Genomic DNA, 12,223 nt, shown 5'->3' with positions numbered 1-12,223 from the left:
AGACATTTCAGGGTGAGAAAAGTCCCGGGGTGACAACTGCAATTAAAATATTTTGATGCTATTAAAGCGCGGCGAGTCTCCGATTTAAGAGCAAGCCTGCAGTATAGCCGATGGAAGTTTGAGATGTTTTCTAATATAGTGGAAAAAAAACGTCTTGGAGTGCATTAACGCTGGTCAAAGGTTTCAATCTGTCACCGAGAGAGGTCTGAAGTGGCTGTCAATAATAGAACATTATTTCTAGGGGTTTAGTGAAGGATAAAAAAAAATGCCCCACGACCAGCACACACACACACACACACACACACACACATTAAACTGAATTGTTGGCGCTTCCAGTCATGTTTTTTTTTCTCATTGGCCAACGGGCGTGATCTTGCGATGATGAATCCAAAACTTGCCATGTTTAACTCTGGCGAGATTTTGACAGGTTAAAACTGGAGCAAATGTTCACAGTGCGCTGTTGCAGTGAACTTCTGGTCAGTGTGTGCGAGGCATCCGAGCTGAAGCAAAGTTAATTAAAGATCACTGCGGGGACCGTGAGGCATCTTTAAGTCTTACGCCTTCCTTGCTTAATTTCGAATAGTCCTCTTTTGTTCACTTTTCTCCTGCACTGAGGTGGCCAGTATCCTCGGGGTTCGACGCACAGATGCGTCGAAAACAACGAAGATTGGAACAAAAGGCAATCTTGATCATCTTATTAAACGGGAGGCCCCTGCAGAAGTCTTTCGTTTTAAATGTTCGGTGGCTTTTTTCGGCATAATTTTAGGACCATACGGTATTTCCGAATTGTTTTACGGTCTTTAACTCATTATGACCTATATATAAACTCTAATTTTTAATTTCCACCCTTCTCTCACCTTCACATGATCCATCTCCGACACTTCCCTTCCCTTCCTCGACTTCTCTGTCTCCATCTCTGGGGATAGGCTGTCTACTAATATCAATTATAAGCCTACCGACTCCCACAGCTACATGGACAACACTTCTTCACACCCTGCCCCCTGTAAGGACTCCATCCCATTCTCCCAGTTTCTCCGTCTCCGACGCATCTGCTCTGATGATGCTACCTTCCACGACAGTGCTTCCCATATGTCTTCCTTTTTGCTTAACCGAGGATTCCCCCCTACTGTGGTTGACAGGACCCTCAACCGTGTCCGGCCCATTTCCTGCACCTCTAGCCTCACCCCTTCCCCTCCCTTCCAGAACCGCTACAGGGCTCCCCTTGTCCTCACTTTCCACCCCACCAGCCTCCAGATCCAAAGGTTCATCCTCCACCACTTCTGCCACATCCAGCGTGATGCCACTACCAAACCCATCTTCCCCCCTTCCCCTGTCAGCATTCCGAAGGGATACCCTCGTCCACTCCTCCATTACCCCCCACCACCTCGTCCCCTTCCCACGGCACCTAACCCTGCAATCGCAGAAGGTGTAATACCTGCCCATTTACCTCCTCTCTCCTCACTATCCCAGGCCCCAAACACTCCTTTCAGGTGAAGCAACGATTTACTTGTACTTCTTTCAATTTAATATATGGTATTCGCTGCTCACAATGTGGTCTCCTCTACATTGCGGAGACCAAACGCAGATTGGGTGACCACTTTGCGGAACACCTCTGCTCAGTCTGTAAGCATGACTCTGAGCTTCCACTTGCTGGCCATTTCAGCCTCCCCACCCACCCCCGCTCTCATGCTCACATCTGTGTCCTGGGATTGCTGCAGTGCTCCAGTGAACATCAATGCAAACTCGAGGAACAGCATCTCATTTACCGATTAGGCACATTACAGCCTGGCGAATTGAACATTGAGTTCAATAATTTCAGAGAATGACGAGTCCCCTTTTTATGCCTAGTTATTTTTTCTCTTTTTTCATGTTCTTTTTTTATTTGGTTATTTTATTTTAGGGTTTTCAGTTTGTTTAGTTTGTTTCCACTGTGATTACCCACTGTTTATTTTAAATGTGTCTTTTTATTGTTGTGCTTGGACTGCTCTGTGCTTTACAGTCATTCACACCTTATCTGTACTAACCGTTTGTCTTTCAGCACACCATTCACATACCGTTCGCCTTTGTTCCATGACCTTCTGGTCAGTTATTCTCTGTGTACTTGTCCTATCAACACCTTCACCTTTGGTATCTCTTGCCTCACCGCCGCTTTACTTGCTTAAAACCTTTTACATTTCTAATATTTGCCAGTTCTGAAGAACAGATGCTGCCAGACCAGCTGAGAAATTCCAGCATTTCTTGTTTTTATTTCAGATGTCCAGCATCTGCAGTATTTGGCTTTTATTATATATAAACGTTTGTTTGGGTGCATAATGTTCTCATCGATTTAAACGGTGATGGTCCTTGTTAGAATCAACGACCAATGTTGGGTTCATGCTGAATTTTATCGGTTCTTTTATTTGTCAATTGTGTCTATTTTAAAGTGAAGGGATTTTGCCTGTGTCGGCCTTCCTTGATATTCTGGGATATAAAGCACAATTAAATGATGCGCTGCCTCTCAACATCAGTGTGTTCTTCAATGTATTTCTTTACTTATAGATAAAAAAAATTCTTCGAGTGGACCCGTGGATCTGAAACTGATAGAAATCCACTTCTGGGACTGAAAAGAATCTGCTTGGAGCTCGGACTGAATCCATTTGAATTAGAGAGGATGAGCAGCACCGAAAATGACGGTCCTTTGTTGGAAGAGAAGGAATATGAATTTTGCGGACACACTTTAAAGATCACCACGTTTAGAAGAGCTTCTTTAGGCCTTTCTGCTTATGTCTGGACACCTGTAAGTCTAGTGCCTATGGCAAATGCATTGTTTGAGCTTAAGAGTAAACTCCCGACCATTGCAATTTATCGCTGCAATTTTGGCTACACTTGTGTTGGTGTGTGTGTATTTCCAAAGTCAGCACCCGGTTTGATTCCGAGACAGAATTGTACAAGCCCTGAATGGAGAGTGTCGTTCAGCCACTTGAATTGGCAACGTTGATCATCTCGGCACTGTATAATATGATAGTCTGGGATTTCAAAACATAATTTCTTTGAAGCGGTTGTGCAAGTCTTATCGTAGTTGAGGTACAGCTAACATGAACAGGTTATTGTGATCTGCAACTGCACATCTCGCACATCAATATTGGCTTGGACAGCTTCCCTGTTCTTAGTCAAATAGTGCCATGAGACCTTTTATATCAGTGAGGGAAGATGGTGACCTTTTAACGGCTCAGCCCCGTGATAATGCAACACTCCTTCCGTGGTTTACATTTTTCGTGTTCAAATCTCTCCAGGGCCTTTCTTGCCTCTCTTTATCTCTGTCAACTTGTCGAGCCGTAGAGCCGTCCGTGACCTCTGCGATCCTCCATTTTGGCTTCTTGCGCATGAACGATTGTCAAGGCGCCATCATTGGTGTCAGTGCCTTCAGCTGCCAAAGCCCCGATGTCCCTTTCCAAACGTACCCCTCTCTTCATCTCTCTTTCCTCCTTTTAGACACACTTGTACCCCTCTCTCTTTGAGTTCACTTGTCCTCATGTGCCTGGTTTTCAAATATTATTTGAGATCATTCCTGTGAAGTGCATTGGGACGTTTTAACAAGTTATGTAATTGCAAGGTGTTTTTGTTGTTGTAATATCAGCCTGGCTTTAGTGTAGACGCCTTGGATTGGGGCTTGAACGTATGACTAACTGATCCAGAGTGAGCAAGTCTTTACCACTGAATAGCATTTCCTAAGTGGACCCTGCATTCACTCCCTCAACGATTGGCGCACCGTGGCAGCAATGTGTACCATTTACAAGATGTATAACAGCAATGCATCAAGACTCCTTCGACAGTACCTTCCAAACCCATGGCCTCTGCCACCTGGAAGTACAAGGCTTGCAGACACATGGGAGTGCTACTACCTGCAAGTTCCCCTCCAAGCTACACACCATCTTGACTAGGATCAATATCGCTGTTCCTTCACTGCCACTGTATCAAAAACCTGGAACCCCCTCCTTAACAGCACTGTGGGTGTACTTGCACCACATGTACTGCAGCAGTTCAAGAAGGCACCGCGCCACCAATTCTCAAGGCCAATTAGGGATGGACAATAAATGCTGACATGGCCCATCACACTGACATCCCATGAACACATGAAAGAAAAAGAAAAACAATCGTTTAATATCCAATTGCATAAATGGTTCAACACGCTATCTACCAATGGTGGCTTTCTGTTCCGTTATGCATCCCCTCGTGAAAGATGCATAGCAGATGGCAGTGTCCTGCTTACAATACTTTTCACGTCCCATTCAGAGTCAACAATTATTCGCCTCAGATCGACAATGCAGTATGAATGCAGTCTAGGTCTTTACTTTTATAATTCCGAATTCACTTATATTTGGAGCTCTACACTGCTATCACAGTAAACCCAGCTCAAAACATAAATACATTGTTTGTACCTTTGAGGCAAAGAGGGGACAAGTGGCAAAAATGGGATTGGATCCATCTGCTTTTCATGAAATATTCCTTCTTTCCTCTATTTTTCTTCAATGACCCACTCCGCACGCCGCACCCCTCCCCTCATCTCCCCATCCACTCCCCCACCCCCCGCCCACCGAAATCAATAGGTTGCGAAGGTGACCTGGGTGCAGCTGTCTTTCAAGGCTGCTGTAACCTACCCACGTGAAGGTGCCTAAGATGCCTTTTAACAACTTCCCCACCACTACCAACCATCCCTTTCTCCCTCTTCCAACATTGCCCCTGTGATTTGTGTACTTTGTAAATTGATTAGTATAATGAGTGTTTCTTTTTTAGGGGATTGTACTTTGTCAGTACTTTCACGATGAGAAGATTGATTTTACTGGGAAGAAGGTACTTGAACTGGGGTCTGGCACCGGAATTGTAGGGATTTTGGCGGTGCTTTTGGGTAAGTTGACTCATGTTGCCGCTTTGAAGTAAGAGATACAAATTCACAATAATAGTAATTGAAAAATTTGTATAAAGTGAGGGCCGATGCTTTCTTGATGTTGACTCTAGGCTTTGCTTTGCCTTCTATTTACTATTGATCCTCCTAACCTCTATAGTTACCGTATAGATGCTACTGTTAATACACATTCCTCTATTTACCATTCGTAGAACTTTCCTTTTTGTTGCTATACGTGGTGCATGTGCCTATTGTAATTGTTCAAAATGCTTGCGCCTATTGCTACTATTCTGGTGCATAACTAATGCATAGTTCCTATCCTACATTTACCATTCAAACTGCTTATGTCTGCAGTAACTGCGAAAAATATTTAGCCGTCTAATTACTATTTAAATTGCATATCACTGTAGTCTTAATCCATTGTGCTTACCACAGTAGTTGCAATTCAAAGTGCTTAATATCAATGTACTATTCATTTTGGATTCCCTGGTTACAATTCCTACTGTAGTAATGATGGTGAACAGTCCAAGGGTAGATCCTCTGTTCATTTCTCCACGCCTCACAGTCCAGCCCTTTCCTTCGCAGTTGCGGCCCATTTTTAACTTCCCTGAGAAATGATCAAGTTGACTAGGGGAAAGGTACATGTTGCCTTCCGCATGCGCCCTTTAAAGTAAACACAAGTCCTCTTGCCGAAGGGTCCTCATCCAGTGTCCCTCGAGGTTCTCGTTCTTCCACCATCACCACCAAAAGCCGTTGGCTATGGCTCGCAACCCTGTGCATGGGACATTTGCCTTGGCCTGGAACAACTTGAAAAAGAGGAGGGACGAACACGCTCTGATGTCTCAAAATGCTCTGCTTTCCTGAATTCCTACTGTGGACTGCTCTAATTTCAAGTCATTTGCAATCACTATTTATACTGTTATTACTATTGTTACTATTCATACTGTTGCCCCTATATTTTCAATTCGTAGGGGTTTGTCCCTCCAGTTGCTATTAGTAGTGTAAACGCCGATAATTACTTTTTTTTTACTCCACAATTACTGCTCATCGTACTTACCACAGCGGTTACTATCGCCATATCACAATTTTAAAAAACATTTACAAGCGATAACTATTTCAATAGCCATATGAACCAGGAAAAGTTGGCTGATTTCAGCCTGCCAGATGTAATTAAAATTGGCGCTGGCAGGGATGTTATAATTAACACGGGTAATTCCAAATAATACTGGTGTGACGCTATAGTTGGTAGTATTACGGGCATCACAACGCGCGGTGGTATGACAGCCAGAATTGTGAGTGACGATGTGTTGCAATTTACGGTGGCTGTTCTGTTACACATAGCAGTGGTGGGCCCTGCAGTTGAAGGTGTTAGTGGCGATACAATTGGCTGTGATTGATGTTGCAATCAACGATGATAGATGATTTGCGCTGTGAGGAATGTTACAATTGATGTCAGTGCCCTTAGGATAGGAAAAGTAAATTCAGTCCTCTTTTTGGCATCGGATACTATCCAGTCATATTTGCTCCATACGGATAAAGGTTATAAACACGCACATGCACGATCGTCGATTAAGAAAAATGACACAGCATAATCGGCCCCAGCGGCCACATATCCAACAAGAAGTCAATCTTTTCAGGGGACGATAGGGATTTTTTTTTACATCTGTTGTGGGACTTATGCGGAACTCAATGGATCTCCACATCTAGCAGAGGCGCCATGAGAATTAGAACTGACCAAAATAGACATTGATCGATTCGAAAAATAACACGATTGTCGTGTTGCCACAGTAACAAATGAATCAAACGCATTCCAGAATTTGTCTGGGTGAATCCAATTTCGGTCTAGGCGCCTACTCAATGGTTCAGTGGACGAATGGCCACTAAACTGGACGCCAGATAGAGGAGCCAAGCCGGGAACCTGACATACAAGTTGAATTGGAAGTTGCTGTTGGATTGATGCGCCACCATTCGATATCATTAGCACATTGACGAAATACTGCCCTCTAGCCGAAGCTATGGGAAATGCCATCAATGTTACATATTACTGCGCCAACCCTTTCTAACGGGCTGGTCTCAAATTCAGAATATTTAATTGGTTCAATGTTCTTAAAAAATTTCCAGACAGCAATCAATTGTACTCATTTTCTGGGATTTGGTGATATGACTGATGGCGAAACTGTCAACGTTCAACAATATTACTCCTCTGAAACTGACAGCACCTACTAGAGTCTGCATAGGGGTTAATCTCGGAAAACAGGATGTTATTGCCCTTGATTCCATGTTTCCTCACAGAGTGCACTGCTGAACACCTCCCCAGACTACGATCAAATAGAAATCACTGAACTGACGATATAATACCCTTTTATGCCATTACCCTCGCTGTAGAAATCCTTGAAAAAGTGACAACTTGTTGAATGAGGTGTAAGTGAGTTTTTAATGGCATATGAAATTCATAATTACTGTTGAACAACCGCACTGTTACTGAAAAATATACCTCAGGAATGCCAAATTACAAAGAACAAAGAACAAAGATAATTACAGCACAGGAACAGGCCCTTCGGCCCTCCAAGCCTGCGCCGATCCAGATCCTCTCTCTAAACATGTCGCCTATTTTCTAAGGTTCTGTATCTCTTTTCTTCCTGCCCATTCATGTATCTGTCTAGATACATCTTAAAAGACTCCATCGTGCCCGCATCTACCACCTCCGCTGGCAATGCGTTCCAGGTGCCCACCATCCTCTGCGTAAAGAACTTTCCACGCATATCCCCCCTAAACTTTTCCCCTTTCACTTTGAACTCGTGTCCTCTAGTAATTGAAACCCCCACTCTGGGAAAAAGCCTCTTGCTATCCACCCTGTCTATACCTCTCATGATTTTGTACACCTCAATCAGGTCCCCCCTCAACCTCCGTCTTTCTAATGAAAATAATCCTAATCTGCTCAACCTCTCTTCATAGCTAGCGCCCTCCATACCAGGCAACATCCTGGTGAACCTCCTCTGCACCCTCGCCAAAGCATCCACATCCTTTTGATAATGTGGCGACCAGAACTGTACGCAGTATTCCAAATGTGGCCGAACCAAAGTCCTATACAACTGTAACATGACCTGCCAACTCTTGTACTCAATGCCCCGTCTGATGAAGGAAAGCATGCCGTATGCCTTCTTGACCACTCTATTTACCTGCGTTGCCACCTTCAGGGAACAGTGGACCTGAACACCCAAATCTCTCTGGACATCAATTTTCCCCAGGACTTTTCCATTTACTGTATAGTTCACTCTTGAATTGGATCTTCCAAAATGCATCACCTCGCATTTGCCCTGATTGAACTCCATCTGCCATTTTTCTGCCCAACTCTCCAATCTATCTATATTCTGCTGTATTCTCTGACAGTCCCCTTCACTATCTGCTACTCCACCAATCTTAGTGCCGTCTGCAAATTTGCTAATCAGTCCACCTATACTTTCCTCCAAATCATTAACTTCATTATGATAAAAAGTTCACATCTTAAAATAATATATTTTATAATGTTATATATTTTAGCTTATAGCTTAATCAAACGTTGATTCTGCTGCCAGTACATTTTTAATCAAAAGTAAAAAAAAAAAGCAGTGCATTAGCATCGTTGAATTTCCCATCATCAACATCCTGAGGGCGAACATTAACCAAAAACTCAACTGGACAAGCCATAAAAATAATGTGACTACACGAGCAGGTCAGAAGCAACTGATTCTGTGGCGAGTAACTCACCCCCTGACTTTGCATGCCTGTTTACCATCTATAAGCCACAACTCAGGAGTGTGATGAAGTACAATCCACTTGCCTGGATGAGTGTAGCTCCAATAACACTCAAGAGATCTGACACCATCAAGAACTAAACAGCTCGCTTGATCAGCACCCCATCCAGCACCTTCAACATTCACTCCCTCCACTACCAGCGTACAATGGTAGCAATGTGTACCATCTACAAGATGCATTGAAGCAACTTGCCAAGACACCTTCAACAAAATCTTCCAAACCTCGACCAACTAGAAGGGCAAAGGGAGCCGAAGCATGGGAACACCACCACCTGCAAGCTCCCTTCCAAGTCATATACCTGACTTGGAACTATATCACAGTTCCTTCACTGTCACTGGGTGGAAAACCTGGAACTCCTTTTCTAACAGCACTGTGGGTGTACCTACACCTCGTGGACTGCAGCGGCTCAAGAAGGCAGTTCACCACCACCTTCTCAAGGCAAATTAGGAATGGGCAACAAATACTGGCCTTACTAGTTGGTGGAGGTCTCGGGTTTGGAAGGTGCTGTCTAAGGAGACTTGGCGGTGCAGTGCTGCAGTGCATCTTGTAGATGGTATACACTGCTGCCACTGTGCGCTGGTGGTAGAGGGAGTGAATGTTTGTGGCTGGGGTGCCAATCAAGCGGGCTACTTTGTCCTGGGTGGTGTCGAGCTTCTTGAGTGTTGTTGCAGCTGCACCCATTCAGGCAAGTGGAGACAATGCCATCACACTCCTGACGTGTGCCTTGTAGATGATGTACAGGCTTTGGGGCGTCAGGAGGTGAGTTACTGGCAGCAGGATTCCTAGCCTCTGGCCTGCTCTTGTAGTCACGGTATTTATATGGCTTTTCCAGCTCAGCTTCTGGTCAGTGGTAGCCCCGAGGATGTTGATAATGGAGTATTCAGCGATGGTAATGCCATTGAATGTCAAGGGGAGATGGTTAGATTCTGTCTTGTTGGAGATGGTCATTGCCTGGCACTTGTGTGGTGCGAAGGTTACTTGCCACTTGTCAGCCCAAGCCTGGATATTGACTAGGTCTTTCTGCATTTCTGCACCAACTGCTTCAGCATCTGAAGAGTCACGAATGGTGCTGAACATTGTGCAATTCACGCCACAGCAACCACAAGATCTTTGTGGGCAGCATTCTTCGAGCTCAGTGACAGGCGCCTTCCCTTAGCCAATGACCACAAAATTTGGCCAATGTATACTTTTAAGAAGCTGCATTAATGAAACAATGTTAGAGGGAACGCGAGTACATGGTTTGACTCTTTTCCTGTCCATTGCATTCTGTTGCTTCATAAAAAAATTATCATTCAAGGCTAATGTATTAAACGTATGTAAAAGCTGGGCACCTGTTTTTCCTTAGTAACGAACATGATATCGCTTTATATAAGAAGGGAAGATATATTCTGCAGTGCACCGTTTCTGCCTTCGACGGACAGCTTTAGGGTCAATCGGTTTCAGTCGGCCTGCAATGACAGATTGTTAACTCTAATATTATAGCACTCTCTTTAAATTGCTGACATACTTGAATGTATCCATATGATCAGGCAATGGAGAAAAGTCATGCTAAAGTAATGACAATATTTGCTTCCCCTGCAAAGAAAGTAAGCAGACAGGTGCGGTTTGAGTAGGATTGCTGCTCCTGCTCATTTTTTTTAATGGAATGTGATTTTGCGAAGATCTGAATTCACTTAAACTTCGTTTGAAACCTACATTGCAGCTAATGCGCATAGAATAGGCGCGTGTGGTTGATCAAAACGGAATCCCCTTCAGCACCTGTGTTCCGTATTCTCTGGTCTGCTTTTCCCTCGCTCTTTGGCTCAAGGCCGCTCCGTGTCAATGGCCACAAGAGTTACAATTTATGTCGAGAATTTTATTACTCTATTTCTTCTGGTGACGGCAATGTATCAACCCGTGCTTGGCAGAATCATAGGGTAATTGTTGTTATTTTATTCATTTTGCCAGGCGGAGATGTCACCATGACGGACATACCAGAAGTTTTGAAGCAGATAGATCACAACGTCGCTGCGAACATTCCAGTCACCTCCAAATCCCGTTCAAAAGTCCGTGCCCTTCTTTGGGGCACTGATCAGCATAACTTTCCATCCGATTTTGATTATATTCTGGGGTCGGACATTGTTTACTGCCCATCGTATTTTCCAGCTCTTATAGAAACACTGCTACATTGCTGCAACGAAAAAACTACAATTTACCTCTCTACTAACATGCCCGCCAGAAAGGGGTCTGAGAATTTTCATCAGGAGCTCATACCAATGAAATTCAACAGCGAGATTATTCATACAAGTGGAATGATTTGTATTTACAAAGTGAACAAAAAAACTACACGATGAGCATTAGTTTCTGATGCGGTGTCGGGGAGTGTTATAGAAGCATGGTCATAGAGTGAGCGACGTATTTTTCACTTTCCCCAGTCTAGAGATTCAAGAGGTTTACTAACTTTTCCAAAAGTCAGTTTGAATAACCTTCTTGTGTTTTTCCCTCTTTTCCATTCTCAGGTCCTTCCCTTGCTCTCCCAAATATCGGTGATTCACACTGGCATAATATTTTACACATACGCTCTCCGCTATTAAGAGTTAATGCTCCTTTAAGGGTTTTTATAAGTGGAAGCCCATAAATTAAATTACTTTGAAGCGTTATTATTTTTTCTGGCAACCAAATATCTCCTGCTTACCCTGGACAGGAACATAGTTTAAAAGTTAATCGTATCAAGTCACAGCAACAATATAAGGTGCCAGGCTTTAAATTATTCGGTTCTATACCAGTGGTCAACGTAGGGACAGATTTGTATGCAATGCCAGCTTTTATATTATTCAATAAATGAATTAAGTCGTTTACAGTAAATGAGTTTAAGCCCTTGGTAAATAGCACATTGTCGAAATCCATACGGTAGGTAATTACTTCGTACCCTTCAGCTGAAAGCAACAGACATAACCCTTGATCTCTGATGGCTCCACTCTCTGTCCTGCTCAATCTGCCTGCAATCTTACTTTCAATCTTTCTTATAACCATAAATTAGACTCTCGCTTTTTCTCCATTGCGAAGTATAACTGCAGAATGCTCATTTTACAGCCGCCAACCCTCAGATATCCTCAACAGCTTTTATTGCTGGAACCCAATCTCTCTGGGCTAAAATAGGGGTCATTGACTATTGTTTTAACTGTATTGCAACCCACAAGCTATAACATGCTGTTTATATTCACTTAAACTTATGGGATTTTGAATAACATAAATTGAGGATACAACTGAAAAACCAACCCACTGCCCACAATCAATCTTTCTGGGCTGAACTACTAACGAAGCCGTGAAAGAAATGAAATCCTCATTTCCTTTCTAAATGTGCAGCGCAGTAAACATGCACCTGACTCTTTTTCTCGTTTTCTCAGCGGAACGCTGGGCAGACGCCATTGATTTGCTCTTTAAACGCGAAACATCCGAATGCTTTAAGTTGGTCCTTGTAGGCGGTGCCAAAATTATATTTGTTGTGGCTTTGCTCTTTTATATCGTTTGGACAAGTATCGCCAGCTGCAGTATATACGTTTCCCA

At 43.5% G+C, this 12,223-nt stretch overlaps 1 protein-coding gene across 1 annotated transcript; it reads left to right on the top strand.

Annotated features, from left to right (window-relative positions):
- Positions 1-2,650: 2,650 nt before the first annotated feature.
- On the top strand, positions 2,651-11,010 carry LOC137373516 (EEF1A lysine methyltransferase 3-like). The gene is made up of 3 exons (XM_068038388.1): positions 2,651-2,776; positions 4,774-4,885; positions 10,625-11,010. Exons 1-3 carry the CDS (start codon positions 2,651-2,653, stop codon positions 11,008-11,010), a joined length of 624 nt encoding a protein of 207 aa, XP_067894489.1.
- The last annotated feature ends 1,213 nt before the right edge of the window (positions 11,011-12,223 follow it).

Source organism: Heterodontus francisci, chromosome 9 (assembly GCF_036365525.1).
Source record: "Heterodontus francisci isolate sHetFra1 chromosome 9, sHetFra1.hap1, whole genome shotgun sequence".
In the NCBI taxonomy this organism is placed as follows: domain Eukaryota; kingdom Metazoa; phylum Chordata; class Chondrichthyes; order Heterodontiformes; family Heterodontidae; genus Heterodontus; species Heterodontus francisci.
The sequence above is the reverse complement of the archived record's forward strand: the minus strand, read 5'-3'. Positions and strand labels throughout refer to the sequence as shown.

Excerpts from the sequence above, each read along its gene's own strand:
- LOC137373516 (XM_068038388.1), top strand. The coding sequence starts at position 2,651 with ATGAGCAGCACCGAAAATGACGGTCCTTTGTTGGAAGAGAAGGAATAT. Across the intron at positions 2,777-4,773 it reads CTGCTTATGTCTGGACACCT|GGGATTGTACTTTGTCAGTA; the intron begins GTAAGTCTAGTG and ends TTTCTTTTTTAG. Across the intron at positions 4,886-10,624 it reads GATTTTGGCGGTGCTTTTGG|GCGGAGATGTCACCATGACG; the intron begins GTAAGTTGACTC and ends TCATTTTGCCAG.